General features: G+C 47.5%; 1 protein-coding gene across 1 annotated transcript in view; it reads right to left on the reverse strand.

Annotated features, from left to right (window-relative positions):
- Positions 1 to 19,123, reverse strand: part of LOC148506421 (uncharacterized) — a 200,766-nt gene that overhangs the window by 82,520 nt on the left and 99,123 nt on the right. The window contains exon 3 of the mRNA XM_088446795.1: positions 8,878 to 9,117. Coding sequence (XP_088302921.1) covers positions 8,878 to 9,117 — 240 coding nt within the window. The remainder of the gene's footprint in view (positions 1 to 8,877; positions 9,118 to 19,123) is intronic.

Below are 19,123 nucleotides of genomic sequence, written 5' to 3' on the forward strand. Positions count from 1 at the left end.
AATAATCTGTCTATCACTAATGCTGGGCATAAACTATACAATGATCTGTCTATCACTAATGCTGGGCATACACTATACAATGATCTGTCTATCACTAATGCTGGGCACACACTATACACTTATCTGTCTATCACTAATGCTGGGCATACACTATACAAAGATCTGTCTATCACTAATGCTGGGCATACACTATACACTTATCTGTCTATCACTAATGTCGGGCATACACTATACAATTAGCTGTCTATCACTAATGTCGGGCATACACTATACACTTATCTGTCTGTCACTAATGCTGGGCATACACTATACAATGATCTGTCTATCACTAATGCTGGGCATACACTATACAGTTATCTGTCTATCACTAATACTGGGCATACACTATACACTGATCTCTCTATCACTAATGCTGGGCATACACTATACACTGATCTCTCTATCACTAATGCTGAGCATACACTATACAATGATCTGTCTATCACTAATGCTGGGCATAAACTATACAATGATCTGTCTATCACTAATGCTGAGCATACACTATACAAAGATCTGTCTATCACTAATGCTGAGCATACACTATACAATGATCTGTCTATCACTAATGCTGGGCACACACTATACAATGATCTGTCTATCACTAATGCTGGGCATACACTATACAATAATCTGTCTATCACTAATGCTGGGCATACACTATACAATAATCTGTCTATCACTAATGCTGGGCATACACTATACAATGATCTGTCACTAATGCTGGGTATATGCTATACACTGATCTGTCTATCACTAATGCTGAGCATACACTATACAATGATCTGTCTATCACTAATGCTGGGCATACACTATACAATAATATGTCTATCACTAATGCTGAGCATACACTATACAAAGATCTGTCTATCACTAATGCTGGGCATACACTATACAATAATCTGTCTATCACTAATGCTGGGCATACACTATACAAAGATCTGTCTATCACTAATGCTGGGCATACACTATACACTTATCTGTCTATCACTAATGTCGGGCATACACTATACAATTAGCTGTCTATCACTAATGCTGGGCATACACTATACACTGATCTCTCTATCACTAATGCTGGGCATACACTATACAATGATCTGTCTGTCTATCACTAATGCTGGGCATGCACTATACAATAATCTGTCTATCACTAATGCTGGGCAAACACTATACAAAGATCTGTCTATCACTAATGCTGAGCATACACTATACAATGATCTGTCTATCACTAATGCTGGGCACACACTATACAAAGATCTGTCTATCACTAATGCTGGGCATACACTATACACTGATCTGTCTATCACTAATGCTGGGCATACACTATACAATGATCTGTATATCACTAATGCTGGGCATACACTATACAATGATCTGTCTATCACTAATGCTGAGCATACATTATACAAAGATCTGTCTATCATTAATGCTGGGCATAAACTATACAAAGATCTGTCTATCACTAATGCTGGGCATACACTATACACTTATCTGTCTATCACTAATGCTGGGCATACACTATACACTGATCTGTCTATCATTAATACTGGGCATACACTGTACACTGATCTGTCTATCACTAATGCTGGGCACACACTATACAATGATCTGTCTATCACTAATGCTGGGCATACACTATACACTGATCTGTCTATCACTAATGCAGGGCATGCACTATACAATAATCTGTCTATCACTAATGCTGGGCATACACTATACAATAATCTGTCTATCACTAATGCCGGGCGTACACTATACAATTATCTGTCTATCACTAATGCTGGGCATACACTATACAGTTATCTGTCTATCACTAATACTGGGCGTACACTATACACTTATCTGTCTATCACTAATGCTGGGCGTACACTATACAGTTATCTCTCTATTACTAATACTGGGCATACACTATACACTTATCTGTCTATCACTAATGCTGGGCATACACTATAAACTGATCTCTCTATCACTAATGCTGGGCATACACTATACACTGATCTCTCTATAACTAATGCTGGGCATACACTATACACTGATCTGTCTATCACTAATGCTGGGCATACACTATACACTGATCTCTCTATCACTAATGCTGGGCATACACTATACAATAATCTGTCTGTCACTAATGCCGGGCGTACACTATACAATAATCTGTCTATCACTAATGCTGGGCGTACACTATACAGTTATCTCTCTATCACTAATACTGGGCGTACACTATACACTTATCTGTCTATCACTAATGCTGGGCGTACACTATACAGTTATCTCTCTATCACTAATACTGGGCATACACTATACACTTATCTGTCTATCACTAATGCTGGGCACACACTATAAACTGATCTCTCTATCACTAATGCTGGGCATACACTATACACTGATCTCTCTATCACTAATGCTGGGCATACACTATACAATGATCTGTCTGTCTATCACTAATGCTGGGCATGCACTATACAATAATCTGTCTAACTAATGCTGGGCAAATACTATACAAAGATCTGTCTATCACTAATGCTGGGCATACACTATACAATGATCTGTCTGTCTATCACTAATGCTGGGCATGCACTATACAATAATCTGTCTATCACTAATGCTGGGCAAACACTATACAAAGATCTGTCTATCACTAATGCTGAGCATACACTATACAATGATCTGTCTATCACTAATGCTGGGCACACACTATACAAAGATCTGTCTATCACTAATGCTGGGCATACACTATACACTGATCTGTCTATCACTAATGCTGGGCATACACTATACAATGATCTGTATATCACTAATGCTGGACATACACTATACAATGATCTGTCTATCACTAATGCTGAGCATACATTATACAAAGATCTGTCTATCATTAATGCTGGGCATAAACTATACAAAGATCTGTCTATCACTAATGCTGGGCATACACTATACACTTATCTGTCTATCACTAATGCTGGGCATACACTATACACTGATCTGTCTATCATTAATACTGGGCATACACTGTACACTGATCTGTCTATCACTAATGCTGGGCACACACTATACAATGATCTGTCTATCACTAATGCTGGGCATACACTATACACTGATCTGTCTATCACTAATGCAGGGCATGCACTATACAATAATCTGTCTATCACTAATGCTGGGCATACACTATACAATAATCTGTCTATCACTAATGCCGGGCGTACACTATACAATTATCTGTCTATCACTAATGCTGGGCATACACTATACAGTTATCTGTCTATCACTAATACTGGGCGTACACTATACACTTATCTGTCTATCACTAATGCTGGGCGTACACTATACAGTTATCTCTCTATTACTAATACTGGGCATACACTATACACTTATCTGTCTATCACTAATGCTGGGCATACACTATAAACTGATCTCTCTATCACTAATGCTGGGCATACACTATACACTGATCTCTCTATAACTAATGCTGGGCATACACTATACACTGATCTGTCTATCACTAATGCTGGGCATACACTATACACTGATCTCTCTATCACTAATGCTGGGCATACACTATACAATAATCTGTCTGTCACTAATGCCGGGCGTACACTATACAATTATCTGTCTATCACTAATGCTGGGCGTACACTATACAGTTATCTCTCTATCACTAATACTGGGCGTACACTATACACTTATCTGTCTATCACTAATGCTGGGCGTACACTATACAGTTATCTCTCTATCACTAATACTGGGCATACACTATACACTTATCTGTCTATCACTAATGCTGGGCACACACTATAAACTGATCTCTCTATCACTAATGCTGGGCATACACTATACACTGATCTCTCTATCACTAATGCTGGGCATACACTATACAATGATCTGTCTGTCTATCACTAATGCTGGGCATGCACTATACAATAATCTGTCTAACTAATGCTGGGCAAACACTATACAAAGATCTGTCTATCACTAATGCTGAGAATACACTATACAATGATCTGTCTATCACTAATGCTGGGCACACACTATACAAAGATCTGTCTATCACTAATGCTGGGCATACACTATACACTGATCTGTCTATCACTAATGCTGGGCATACACTATACAATGATCTGTCTATCACTAATGCTGAGCATACATTATACAAAGATCTGTCTATCATTAATGCTGGGCATAAACTATACAAAGATATGTCTATCACTAATGCTGGGCATACACTATACACTTATCTGTCTATCACTAATGCTGGGCATACACTATACACTGATCTGTCTATCATTAATACTGGGCATACACTGTACACTGATCTGTCTATCACTAATGCTGGGCACACACTATACAATGATCTGTCTATCACTAATGCTGGGCATACACTATACACTGATCTGTCTGTCTATCACTAATGCAGGGCATGCACTATACAATAATCTGTCTATCACTAATGCTGGGCATACACTATACAATAATCTGTCTATCACTAATGCTGGGCATACACTATACAATGATCTGTCACTAATGCTGGGTATACGCTATACACTGATCTGTCTATCACTAATGCTGAGCATACACTATACAATTATCTTTCTATCACTAATGCTGAGCATACACTATACAAAGATCTGTCTATCACTAATGCTGGGCATACACTATACAATAATCTGTCTGTCACTAATGCCGGGCGTACACTATACAATTATCTGTCTATCACTAATGCTGGGCGTACACTATACAGTTATCTCTCTATCACTAATACTGGGCGTACACTATACACTTATCTGTCTATCACTAATGCTGGGCGTACACTATACAGTTATCTCTCTATCACTAATACTGGGCATACACTATACACTTATCTGTCTATCACTAATGCTGGGCATACACTATAAACTGATCTCTCTATCACTAATGCTGGGCATACACTATACACTGATCTGTCTATCACTAATGCTGGGCATACACTATACAATGATCTGTCTATCACTAATGCTGGGCACACACTTTACACTTATCTGTCTATCACTAATGCTGGGCATACACTATACAAAGATCTGTCTATCACTAACGCTGGGCATACACTATACACTTATCTGTCTATCACTAATGTCGGGCATACACTATACAATGATCTGTCTATCACTAATGCTGGGCATACACTATACATAGTGTTCACTCTAGCTCCGGCGGCAGGCAGGGTGCCGGAGCTAGAGAGGGCAACTTTGTGCGCGCGGGCGAAAAGGGGGCGTGGCCACAAAAGGGGGTGTGTCTATAAGACGCGTCCCCTTTTTCATCATACTTGGGGGCATGCCCGGCACTTACGGACATGCCGGGCAGCCCCCAAGCGCTGCAGACAGGGAGAACAGATGCCGGGCGCATGCGCCCGGCGTCTATTCTACTGCGGTGACCGGGTCACCGCACATTTCTACACCCGCGGGACACTGCATCCCGTGGGTGAAGACTACACCCGCAGCCTGTGAGGGCAGGGTGCTTTTTGCCCTCCTTCTGGAGGGCAGGGTGCTTTTTGCCCTCCAGAAGGAGGGCAGGGTGCCGCACCCTGCTAAAACAGCCTAGCGGGAACGCTATATACACTTATCTGTCTATCACTAATACTGGGCATACACTATACAGTTATCTGTCTATCACTAATGCTGAGCATACACTATACAAAGATCTGTCTATCACTAATGCTGGGCATACACTATACAATGATCTGTCTATCACTAATGCTGGGTATACTCTATACACTGATCTGTCTATCACTAATGCTGGGCATACACTATACAATAATCTGTCTATCACTAATGCTGGGCATACACTATACACTGATCTCTCTATCACTAATGCTGGGCATACACCATACACTTATCTGTCTATCACTAATGCCGGGCATACACTATACACTGATCTGTCTATCACTAATGCTGAGCATACACTATACACTGATCTCTCTATCACTAATGCTGGGCATACACTATACAATTATCTATCACTAATGCTGGGCATACACTATACACTGATCTGTCTATAACTAATGCTGGGCACACACTATACACTGATCTGTCTATAACTAATGCTGGGCACACACTATACACTGATCTGTCTATAACTAATGCTGGGCACACACTATACACTGATCTGTCTATCACTAATGCTGGGCATACACTATACACTGATCTCTCTATCACTAATGCTGGGCATACACTATACACTGATCTGTCTATCACTAATGCTGGGCATACACTATACAATGATCTGTCTATCACTAATGCTGGGCATACACTATACAATTATCTATCACTAATGCTGGGCATACACTATACACTGATCTGTCTATAACTAATGCTGGGCACACACTATACACTGATCTGTCTATAACTAATGCTGGGCACACACTATACACTTATCTGTCTATCACTAATGCTGGGCATACACTATACACTGATCTCTCTATCACTAATGCTGGGCATACACTATACACTGATCTGTCTATCACTAATGCTGGGCATACACTATACACTGATCTGTCTATCACTAATGCTGGGCATACACTATACACTGATCTGTCTATAACTAATGCTGGGCACACACTATACACTTATCTGTCTATCACTAATGCTGGGCATACACTATACAAAGATCTGTCTATCACTAATGCTGGGCATACACTATACACTTATCTGTCTATCACTAATGCTGGGCATACACTATACACTGATCTGTCTATCACTAATGCTGGGCATACACTATACACTTATCTGTCTATCACTAATGCTGGGCATACACTATACAATGATCTGTCACTAATGCTGGGTATACACTATACACTAATCTGTCTATCACTAATGCTGAGCATACACTATACACTTATCTGTCTATCACTAATGCTGGGCATACACTATACAAAGATCTGTCTATCACTAATGCTGGGCATACACTATACAATGATCTGTCTATCACTAATGCTGGGCATACACTATACACTTATCTGTCTGTCTATCAGTAATGCTGGGCATACACTATACACTTATCTCTCTATCACTAATGCTGGGCATACACTATACACTGATCTCTCTATCACTAATGCTGGGCATACACTATACAAAGATCTGTCTATCAGTAATGCTGGACATACACTATACAAAGATCTGTCTGTCTATCAGTAATGCTGGGCATACACTATACACTGATCTCTCTATCACTAATGCTGGGCATACACTATACACTTATCTGTCTATCACTAATGCTGGGCATACACTATACACTGATCTATCACTAATGCTGGGCATACACTATACACTGATCTCTCTATCACTAATGCTGGGCATACACTATACACTGATCTCTCTATCACTAATGCTGGGAAAACACTATACACTGATCTCTCTATCACTAATGCTGGGCATACACTATACACTGATCTGTCTATCACTAATGCTGGGCATACACTATACACTTATCTGTCTGTCTATCAGTAATGCTGGGCATACACTATACACTGATCTGTCTATCACTAATGCTGGGCATACACTATACACTGATCTCTCTATCACTAATGCTGGGCATACACTATGCAAAGATCTGTCTGTCTATCACTAATGCTGGGCATACACTATACACTGATCTCTCTATCACTAATGCTGGGCATACACTATACACTGATCTCTCTATCACTAATGCTGGGCATACACTATACAAAGATCTGTCTGTCTATCAGTAATGCTGGGCATACACTATACGTTCCTCCAATCTGCTAATGAGTCACTTACACATCTCCCCATCTCTGCAAAGTCAGCCTTCCTAAAATCTAACACCTGTGTGTCTGTGTGGCATGGGTTGGACCCTGTCTTTATACTAAACCATATTGCCTGATGGTCACTGGATCCTAGGTTTTCTCCTTACATCTGTGAGAATGATGTTTAGTATAGCGTCTTTGCCAGTGCGCTCCCTCACCAGTTGCCTGCATGGGTTTCATAATGTCCCCACTTCTAGTGGAACTTGCAGCAGCCCCCTCCCAGCTTACATCAGGTAGATTAATGTCTCCTATGATTATTACCTCTCATTTTATAGCCATTTTAGTGATGTCCTGCAATGGGTTCCTGCCCAGCTCCTCCCCCTGGCCTGGTGGTCTATAGATCACCCCAGTGCAAATAACATCCTTCTCCCCTGATTCTGTGGTCACCCAAAGGGCTTCAGTGATATCTTGAATATTTTGTATTAGTCTTTATGATTTTTATTTCATATACACTGCTACCCCCCTCTTCCCACTCTGTACTTTCTATACAAAGTATATCCTGGTATAGCTATGCCCCAGACGTGATATATAAGTGATGTGATATATAATAACTAAGTGACGTGCTATATAATAATTGATGTAATATATAATAAGTGACATGCTATGTAATAAGTGACGTGCTATACAATAATTGATGCAATATATAATAAATAAGTGACATGCTATATAATAAGTGGCGTGCTATACAATAATCAATGTGATGTATTATAAATAAGTGACATGCTATATATTAAGTAGCGTGCTATATAATAATCGATGTGGTATAAAATAAATAAGTGACATGCTATATAATAAGCGGCGTGCTATGCAATAATCAATGTGATATATAATAAATAAGTGACGTGCTATATAATAAATAAGTGACATGCTATATAATAAGTGACGTGATATATAATAAGTGACGTGATATGTAATAAATAAGTGACATTCTCTATAAGAAGTGACGTTCTATATAATAAATAATCAGCGTGGTGTATAATAAATAAGAGACGTGATATATAATAAATAAATGACGTGATATATGATAAGTGACATGATATGGGGGCACTCACGTGGTACATGGGGCAATGTGACAGCCTGGTTCTTCTCAGAGTCCAGGATCCTTACAATACAGGTGAAGGTCTCCTCCGTAGCCCCAGGGTTCCTGGTTACTTTGTAGTTCTGATCTGTAGACACAATATTGTTGGTTCCGTTCCGCCATTTATATGTCACACCGGTAGAGGAGCAGTGACAATGTAGAGTAATATAGTTCCCATTTGTGGTGGTACTGATACTGGGCTGAGAGACAGGCTCTGTAAGGGAGAGAAATACTCATTAGATGCAGGTTTCCCACATTCTGCCCTGTCCCTGTGTTACCCCATCTGTCCCCCAAACCCTCATTGTCTGACTTCCCCTGTGGCCAGAGTCCGGGCCCAAATTGCCAAGACGGCGCCAGCAACATTTTTGTTTAAACTATCAGCGCTAGACGCCATGTATATGTATATTTAATAATGTTTGGTCAAGCGTGCGCCAAAACACTGAACTAAGGGCCTGATTCAAACCCGCTCGCAAGCGGGTCGATGGTGGGTCAGTGCGCATGCCGCGCACGCCCCGGGGCGAGCGCAAAAAGCACTCGCTCCGGCGCTCGCATCCAAAAGGGGCGGCTGTCGATGGTGATCGACAGCTCGCCCCATCTGGAAGGCGGGGAGGGGGGGTGGCTGGGCAAACAGAGGCTTTCCTGCAGGAACGCCTGCCGTTTGTGGGCGGCCCTACTGACATCACTCTTTATGTCAGTAGGTGGACTTCCTGCTCTATTAGAGCAGGAAGTCCACTGGGGCTTGACCATCGCGACCATCACCTGGCCGCTCGCAATAGCTGTGGGTGGTCACACACAGCTATGCGAGCGGCCAGGAGGCCGCACAAAATACAAAACAAAAAAAGCCCTGATTCAGAGCGAACGCTCTTTCAGTGCGTCCAGCTCTGAATCAGGCCCCAAGTCCGGCAGCCAAGGTGCTAGCTGAGTCTGGGGAATGTAAATGTATTGGCATAGGTCAGGGCACATCACTGCACTTGGGAGCACTTAGAACCTCATTCAGAGCCACTCGCAAAATGCGAGCGCTCGCTCTGAATGAGGGCGGCCGCTTCTTTGTAAAGCGCCGGCCTCCTGGCCGTTCGCTATGCTGTGGGTGACCACCCACAGCTTTAGCGAGCGGCCAGGTTGATGGTCAAGACCATCGCGACCATCGAGGCTTGCGACGAGACCCTTGTGGTAGGGTCTCGTCTGCCGCAAGCCCAGGGAGCTTTCAGCTCTAGTAGAGCCGGAAGCTCACCACTGACATCACGAGTGATGTCAGTGGGGCCGCCCCCAAGGAACGCCTCCGTTTGGCCAGCCACCCCGCCTACAAAACGGTGCGAGCTGTCGATCACCATCGACAGCCGCCCCTTTTGTAGTGAGCCCCGGAGCGAGTGCGCAGGGCCTCAACATCGACCCGCTTGCAAGCGGGTCTGAATGAGGCCCTTAGTACCAAGCTGCAGTGTAAAGCTGTTCACTGCATGGCGCTGGGACACGGCATACGCAAGATCCAGGGCTGAGAGCTGGGGGCGGCATATATAAAAGGAGAAGGAATGTGTCTGCGCAGTTGTTGATTTGTGGAAATGCATGGGGGTCTGCTGTGTGTAACATGTTCAGCAGGTATTGGGGGTACCAGATGTGACCGGACGCCTTTCGCCTAGGCCGTCCCTGGTCACGGGTTAGCGCTTTTGGACTCCCACTCACTGTCAGTGACCGCCTGTCACTGACTCCGCCCACTGCGCCGTGGCAACATTTAACGAAGCTGCCACCACCAAGCTCCTTTCAGCGGCGCCGGGAAACGCTTCCGCTGCGTATGCTGGACGCACTGCGGCCACACCTCCTGGTTGATGTCGGCTGGTTTCTCCCTGGCCCCTCACAATGGACCAAGCTCTGCACAGTAGCTGACCGAGGGCTTGAGCTTGGAGACACTTGGGCTCACTCCAGAACAGCCGGAGAACGGAATAGCGTTTGGCGCAATTCTGTCAGGCACAGGATGCAGATGCCTGACAAAATGTAAGGGATTACAGCATACAGATGATACAGACAGCAGACATCCACAAAGGATCCACAAGGAATATATACATTTCAGAGCCTACAAGCCCTTCTTTTATGCTCCCTCAGGGCACAGTGCCACAGGGGGTAAGTCCGCCCTGTGGTCCCTAACCAATCAATTTAAGTGCATGAGCTGTGCATGTGCTAGCCACATGCACATTTAACATTGTCCCTTATGGCGAGGGGGAGTGGTGACTCCTCTGTGCCTGGGCTCAACCTCGGAGCTGGACAATGCCCACGGCTCCACTCCGTCTGGATACAGCCTGGGAAGATAAGGATTTCCCTCCAAAATCGGACTTCCAGGAATCTGCTAAGGGACCAAGCTTGCTAGCCTTGCCTGAATCTGAGCTCCAGAGGTGGGCAAGCAGGGTCCCTGGGCACGGTTTCCTGGCCACGGAGGAAAGTCCGTTTGGAGCTCGCTGAAAATTCTTAGCTGGCTGCATTAGCCAGCTCCCTATGCACCTCCTCATCCCACTTCCAGGCATGAGGTCGCATAGGAGGACACTTTATTTCCCTGGATGGGCTGGAAGATCCAGCAGCCCACTGAGGACTCTGGATCTCCCTGGCCATCCAGGGAAATCACAGGTATGGGCATTATACATTTTAAAATACATTGCATGTTATAATACATTTATGTACACTGAAACATTTTTATTTAAGTCTGTGTAGTGTGTGCTTTTAACCATTATGTCCAGCACTCAGCGCTGGGCTTTACTATACCGGCCCTGCAGTGCTGGGATCCTGGGAGCTGAGCTCTCAGTCCCCAGTACCGGGCTCTTAGCTCTGCAGCCTGGGACCATGCCCTGGCTGCAGCAGCTGTACCTATTTCAGCAGCGCTCAGCTGCTGCTCCCTTCTTGCCGCCTTGGGGCACCAGGAGCCAGCGCTCCTGACCCCCAGTGTACGGCTACCTCAGTCTCCCCCTCGGTGCAGTGCACCGAGGGTTAAACCGCTGACCACGCTGCCCGATGAGACTGGAGAGCCGGGAGCTAGACTCCCTGCCTCCAGGGGTCAGCGCGCCGCATCCATCTGGGAGGCTGGGTCGCTGGAGCACCAGGAGCCTCCGCTCCTGGTCTCCAGCTTGGAGCCGCAGAGCGTCTCCCTTGCCCCTGCCCTTCCCTGGTGTGGCACACCAGGGGTTAAATCCCTGTGCCGCCACAGCGGCTTGTGTCTTTGCAGTCCGGGATGAGCTTCTCCCGGCTGCAAAGGCATCTTGCCACTCTGGAGTGCTGGCAGGCTGGGAGCCCTGCTCCCATCCCCAGCAATCAGTGGCCAGTGTTTAACCGGAGCGCCGGGAGCAGAGCTCCCCGCCTCCGGCTGGAAGCGCTGAGCGGCTCCCTTGTTCTCCCCCCGGTGTGGCACACTGGGGGTTAACGCTAAGCGCCACAGCCGCCGGAGTCAGTGTCCGGCAGCAGCGGCGCTACGAGCCGGCCCCCAGCGGGCACTTGGCTGCCGTGGTCCCTGGACCGCGGCAGCTACACAGACCTATCCGGCGGTAGCGCCGGCAGCATTAACCACATGGCGCCTAGCGCCTACAACAAAACAAGATGCCGCCGGGCACGGGGGTTAACCCCTTCAGTACCGCGGCGGCCATTACCACGTGGGGAGGACGGGAGGCGCTGGCAGCGGGACAGGGACCCGGCCACACTCCTCCCCCCCCTATTCATGCAGACCACGAGGGGCCATGTCCCACGATTTGGCTCCTGGTTCCGCTGTCCTTTGGGTTTATCTGGAGTGTCCAGGGGGTTCAGGCTCCTCCTGACGAGACAGTCCATCCGCGTTGCTGTGAGCCTTGCCTTGCTTGTGGATAATATGAAAGTCATAGATTTGAAGTGCAAGGCTCCACCGCAACAGTCTGCCATTTTCCCCCGTGGTGTGTTGCAGCCACTTTAAAGGATTGTGATCAGTCACCACAGTGAAATGCCGGCCATACAAATAGGGCTGGAGCTTCTTCACAGCCCAAACAATGGCCAAACACTCCTTCTCAATTGTGGCATACCCCACCTTCCGCTGTAGCAGTTTTCTGCTCAAATAGACCACAGGGTGCTCCTGCCCATCTGGCGCCTCCTGGTTCAGTACTGCGCCCAGTCCGTACTGTGACGCATCAGTCTGTACAACAAAGTTTTTACTGTAGTCCGGTGCCAGCAGTACTGGAGCTTGTACCAGAGCCGTTTTCAAGGTCTGGAATGCCAACTCACAAGCGGGTGTCCAGTCAACTACCTTGGGGAGTTTCTTCTTAGTCAAGTCAGTCAGGGATTTGGCCACAGAACTGAAATCAAAGCACACTGCACATGGTTTATAATAAACTGTATTAAAGTATATATGTTTTGCTGTAATGCACTGCAGCTGATCTGCAATGCATTAGTGCATGAAGCAACGTATATTTAATAGGCTATGCACTATATGGTTTAAATGTATATTTTGTAGAGAAAATGCACTTATAAGGAATGTATAAGTTGTTTTGTTTTAGAAGGCCTGAGACTATCTCCTGTGTGTGCATTTCTGGGGGAAAAGTTTGTTTTTTCATGATTGTTGCAGAAACAAGATGCTAATTGTCATTCCCTTAGCAGGAGGTCTGATAAATAGGGTGACTGGAAGTTCTCTGTGTAAAGGTGTGAATGGTGTCATATAGCCAAACCCTTCATGTACAGAACTTCCTTTGAAAAGACAATCTGTTTTTAAGAACCTTTTGAATGTATGTATTAAGGTTGGAAATGCCAAACTGATTGATAAATCAGTTTGTGTTGGTGGATTAGGAAGGAGGATATTGAGAGACTCCTTTGAAATGTAATATGTTGTTAATTTATGTTTTCTGAGATAGCCTGATTGGCTAGAAGGGACATAGGGTGGATTTGCCCCCCTGTGATGTTGTGTGTAAGAATGACATAAAAAGAGGGCCTGTGAGCCCTGTATGTGTACAACCCTGTAACTTCTTTGAGGAGAAGAGCTGCTGATAAGATTCCTGTATGTGGTACATCTTTGAAAATCCTTTGTGGAGAATTGCTGTTTCATTTCTGTATGATATTCCCCTTCAGACGGAAGGGTAGGTATTCTTTAAGACTTTGAGCAAATAAACACCGTTTGCCTTTACTTCAATTGACTCAATCCTGCGACCAACAGAATTGCGCCCACACGCTATTCCGTTCTCCTGCTGTTCTGGGTAAAGAGCTCCGTGTCTACAAGTTCAAGCCATCTGCCAAGCTACCGTGCAGACCTGGTCCATTGCGAGGGATCAGGTGGGAACAGCCAACACCATACAGGAGGTGTGTCCGCAGATAGTCAAACGCATACGCAGCAGAAGCGGTTCCAGGTGCCGACGTAGGAGCCTGATTGTACGTAATAAGCGGTTCCAAACGCCGATGGTAGAGTTTGGTGGTGGCAGCATCGGTAAACGCCCACGGCGCAGTGGGCGGAGTCAGTGACAGGCGGTGAGTGGGAGTCCAAAAGCGCTAACCCGTGACCAGTGACGGCCTAGGCGAAAAGCGTCCGGTCACAGGGTAGGTATATGCTCATTTACACCCGGGAAGTGTTACAGCGGCGTGCTCATACACACCCGGGAAGTGTTACAGCGGCGTGCTCATACACACCCGGCAAGTGTTACAGCGGCGTGCTCATATACACCCGGGAAGTGTTACAGCGGCGTGCTCATATACACCCGGGAAGTGTTACAGCGGCGTGCTCATATACACCCGGGAAGTGTTACAGCGGCGTGCTCATATACACCCGGGAAGTGTTACAGCGGCGTGCTCATATACACCCGGGAAGTGTTACAGCGGCGTGCTCATATACACCCGGGAAGTGTTACAGCGGCGTGCTCATATACACCCGGGAAGTGTTACAGCGGCGTGCTCATATACACTCGGGAAGTGTTACAGCGGCGTGCTCATATACACCCGGGAAGTGTTACAGCGGCGTGCTCATATATACACAGGAAGTGTTACAGCGGCGTGCTCATATACACCCGAGAAGTGTTACAGCGGCGTGCTCATATACACCCGGGAAGTGTTACAGCGGCGTGCTCATATACACCCGGGAAGTGTTACAGCGGCGTGCTCATATACACCCGGGAAGTGTTACAGCGGCGTGCTCATATTATATACCCAGGAAGTGTTACAGCGGCGTGCTCATATATACCCTGGAAGTGTTACAGCGGCGTACTCATATAACAAGAGATATGGTAAGAAGTTACCTTTGTTATCTCTGTTTCTACGAAGTCCATAGGGTCCACATGGTTGACCTTGGGGTATAGCTGGATCTGGATCCACGGGCACCACGCAGTTAAAGCTTTGCAGCTCCCAGGATGCACTTGGGTCCATCCTCCTCTATACCCCGCCCCCGAGCCACAGGCACCTCACTTGGTAAGCAGTCAAGGCCGGAGGAGGAGACTAAACAGAGAGAAGGAAGACTGGAACACTCAAGAAACCATACTCACAGAAATGGGAGACGGAAAACCGGTGACCAGCCACACAGCCCATATGAAGCCAGGTGCGTCAGGTGGGTGCCCTGTGGACCCTATGGACTTCGTAGAAACAGAGATAACAAAGGCAATTTCTTACCATATCTCTTGTTTTCTACTTCAGGGTCCATAGGGGGTCCACAGGGTTGACCTTGGGGATGTCCCAAAGCAGTTCAACTAAGGGCGGGGACGCTCCTGTGCAGAAAGGAGAACCCGGCGCTCAAAGGATGCATCCTGAGAGGCGAAGGTGTCAAACGCATAGAACCTCAAAAACGTTTGAATGGAAGACCAGGTGGCCGCCTTACACAGCTGAACAGCAGAGGCGCCACGTCTAGCAGCCCAAGAGGGACCCACAGAACAAGTGGAATGAGCCGTAACCGAGGTTGGCACAGGTAAACCCTCCTGTGCATAAGCCTCACAAATAACGGAACAAAGCCAACGGGCTAACGTTTGTTTGTTGGCAGGCCAACCCCTCCTGTGAAAACCAAATAGGACAAACAATGAATCAGACTTCCTAACAGAAGCAGTCCGGTCCACATGGATTCTAAGTGCACGGACTACATCCAAGGAAGCCTCACCAGCGGAAAGATCAGGAGACTGAAAGCTGGCACAACAAGTTCCTGATTGATGTGGAACTTCAAAACCACTTTAGGTAAAAACTCAGGACGAGTGCGGAGCACCGCTCTGTCCTGGTGAAAAATCAGAAAAGGGGGGCGACAGGAAAGCGCCCCCAACTCTGACACCCTCCTGGCAGAAGCAATTGCCAGGAGAAAAACTGTCTTAAACGTCAACCACTTGAGCTCCACCGACTCAAGAGGCTCAAGAGGAGGACCCTGCAGGACCCGTAGAACCACCGCCAAGTCCCAAGGAGCCACAGGAGGCACGAAGGGAGGTCGGATTCGGAGAACACCTTGGAAAAAGGTGTGAACATCTGGCAGTGTAGCAATCCGTCGTTGGAACCACACAGACAAAGCGGACACATGAACCTTCAGAGAGGCAAGGCGTAAGCCGAGGTCCAAACCTGAATGAAGAAATTCCAAGATCCTAGAAACTCGGAACACCTGAGGATCATAGTTTCTGGACTCACACCACTGAAAGTAAGTGCGCCACACCCAATGGTAAATCCGTGCGGAAGCAAGCTTGCGTGCCCTGAGCATGGTTCTAATAACCGAACCCAAGAAGCCCCGAGACCTTAAAACGGCTGTCTAAAGAGCCACGCCGTCAAAGATAGCCGACCCAGATCTGGGTAAAGGCAGGGCCGTTGAGACAACAGGTCCCGACGCTGAGGAAGAAGGTACGGAGCGTCGATGGAGAGGCTCCTCAGATCGGAGTACCAAGGACGTCTGGGCCACGCCGGAGCCACCAGCACGAGCGTGCCGCCATCCTGCTTGAATTTCCGCAGGACCCGAGGTAGCAGAGATATCGAAGGAAACAGATACGCCAGGTGAAACGTCCATTTCACCGACAGCGCATCCACCAGACATGCGCCTGCGTCTCTTGTCCTTGACTCGTAAACGGGCAACTTGTGATTGTGACGGGAGGCCATCAAGTCCAGCTCCGGGAGCCCCCATCTGCCCCAGAGCTGAAACACCTCTGGGTGAAGCGACCATTCCCCGGGATGCACGTCGTGATGGCTGAGGAAGTCCGCCTCCCAATTGAGGTCTCTGGGGATGAAGGCCGCTGAGATTGCTGGAATGTGGCACTCCACCCAAGCAAGGATGCGAGACACCTCCGACATCGCAGCCCGACTGCGAGTTCCACCCTGGTGGTTGATATACGCCACCGTGGTGGTGTTGTCGGACTGCACCTGAACCGCCCTTCCGTGAAGAGCGGGGCCGGACGACTGCAGGGCCCTGTATACCGCCCGCAGTTCCAGGACGTTGATGGGGAGAAGTGCTTCTTCCACAGACCAACGACCCTGAAGTGACAACGAGCCGGTCACTGCCCCCCAACTGGCATCCGTCGTGATCAGGACCCAGTCCGGGATCCAAAAGGGGCGCCCCTCGACCAGATGAGCTGTCTGAAGCCACCAAGCCAAAGACTGCCGAACCTCCGGGGACAACACCAGCATCTGAGAGCGGATCCGGTGAGGTAACCCGTTCCATTCCGATAGAATCAGCCACTGCAGGGGCCGTGAATGGAACTGGGCAAATTCCACCATGTCGAATGTCGACACCATGGACCCCAGAACTCTCATAGCCGAATGGGCCGACAGGCGGCAACTGCTCAGGCAACTGTGTATCCGCAGCTGTAGGGAGGAGACCTTCTCCGGAGTCAGGAAGATCCTTTGCTGACGAGAATCCAGCAGGGTTCCCAAATGAACCATCCGCTGTGATGGAATCAGGGAGGACTTTCTCCAACTTATGAACCACCCGTGCGCTTGCAGGCAAACGATCGTCAGGTGGAGATGTTGAAGCAGTACCTCCGGGGAGCTCGCCAAAAAAAAGGAGGTCGTCCAGATACGGCAGCAGCCATACATTCTGGTTCCAAAGATGTGCAGCCATGACTGCCATAACTTTTGTGAATACCCTCGGAGCCGTGGAGAGGCCAAAGGGTAGCGCATGGAACTAATAATGATGCTGAAGGATAGCGAACCTCAGATACCGCTGGTGCGAAGGTGCTATCGGAACATGGAGGTAGGCGTCCTGGATATCCAGGGACACCATGTAATCCCCAGGTTCCATCGCCAGAATGATGGAACGTAACGTTTCCATCCTGAATTTGGGAACTCTGAGGAATTTGTTCAGAGACTTCAAATTGAGGATAGGGGGATGAGAACCATTGGGTTTCTGCACCAGAAACAAAGTAGAGTAGTACCCCGTACCTCGTTGCGGTTGAGGAACGGGAACAATGACCCCTGCTTTCAGCAAGGACTCTATAGCCTCCTGAATCTGTAAAGCCTTGGTTTTGTCCTGAGAAGGACTCGTGCAGAAAAATGGGTGGGGCGGTCTGTGCCGAAAAGACAGGGCATACACCTGGGAGACCACTTCTCGAATCCAGGCATCCGTGGTGGTATTGTGCCAGCACTGGGCAAATTGAAGAAGTCGGCCTCCCACTCTGGGGTCCCCCAGAGGGAGGCCCGTCCCATCAGGCAGAAGGTTTATCCTCCTGCTTGGAAGAAGGGCGCCTGGCACTCCAGGCCTGCTTCTTGGGCTTAGAGGCGGTCTTGGTCGCCGACTGCCTTGAGAAGGACTAGCGTTCCTGCTAGGCTGTTTTAGCGGGGCGCGGCGCCCTGCCCTCCTTCTGGAGGGCAAAAAGCACCCTGCCCTCCAGATGCGCCCGGCATCTATTCTCCCTGTCTGCAGCGCTTGGGGGCTGCCCGGCGTGTCCATAAGTGCCGGGCACGCCCCCAAGTATGACGAAAAGGGGACGCCTCTTATAGACATGCCCACTTTTCATGACCACGCCCCCTTTTTGGACGCGCACAAGATTGCCCTCTCTAGCTCCGGCGCCCTGTCTGCCGCCGGAGCTAGAGTGAACACTAAAGGACTGACCTTTGGCCTTGCCCTGAACCGGAAAGGACCAAAAGGCAGAGCTCCGTACTTTGGTAGGTGCAGAAGCCGAAGGGAGGAAGGCTGATTTAGACTTAGCCAGAGTATCCACTATTTTGTCCAAGTCTGGACCAAAAAGCAACTCTCCATTAACAGGTAAGGCCTCAAGGCCCTTTTTGGAGTCTGCGTCAGCTCTCCAGGACCGCAGCCACAAGGCCGACGCGCCGACACCCTAGAGGTCAGCAGGCTT

This window comes from Taudactylus pleione, unplaced genomic scaffold (assembly GCF_031769625.1).
Source record: "Taudactylus pleione unplaced genomic scaffold, aTauple2 ptg000405l, whole genome shotgun sequence".
Lineage (NCBI taxonomy): Eukaryota > Metazoa > Chordata > Amphibia > Anura > Myobatrachidae > Taudactylus > Taudactylus pleione.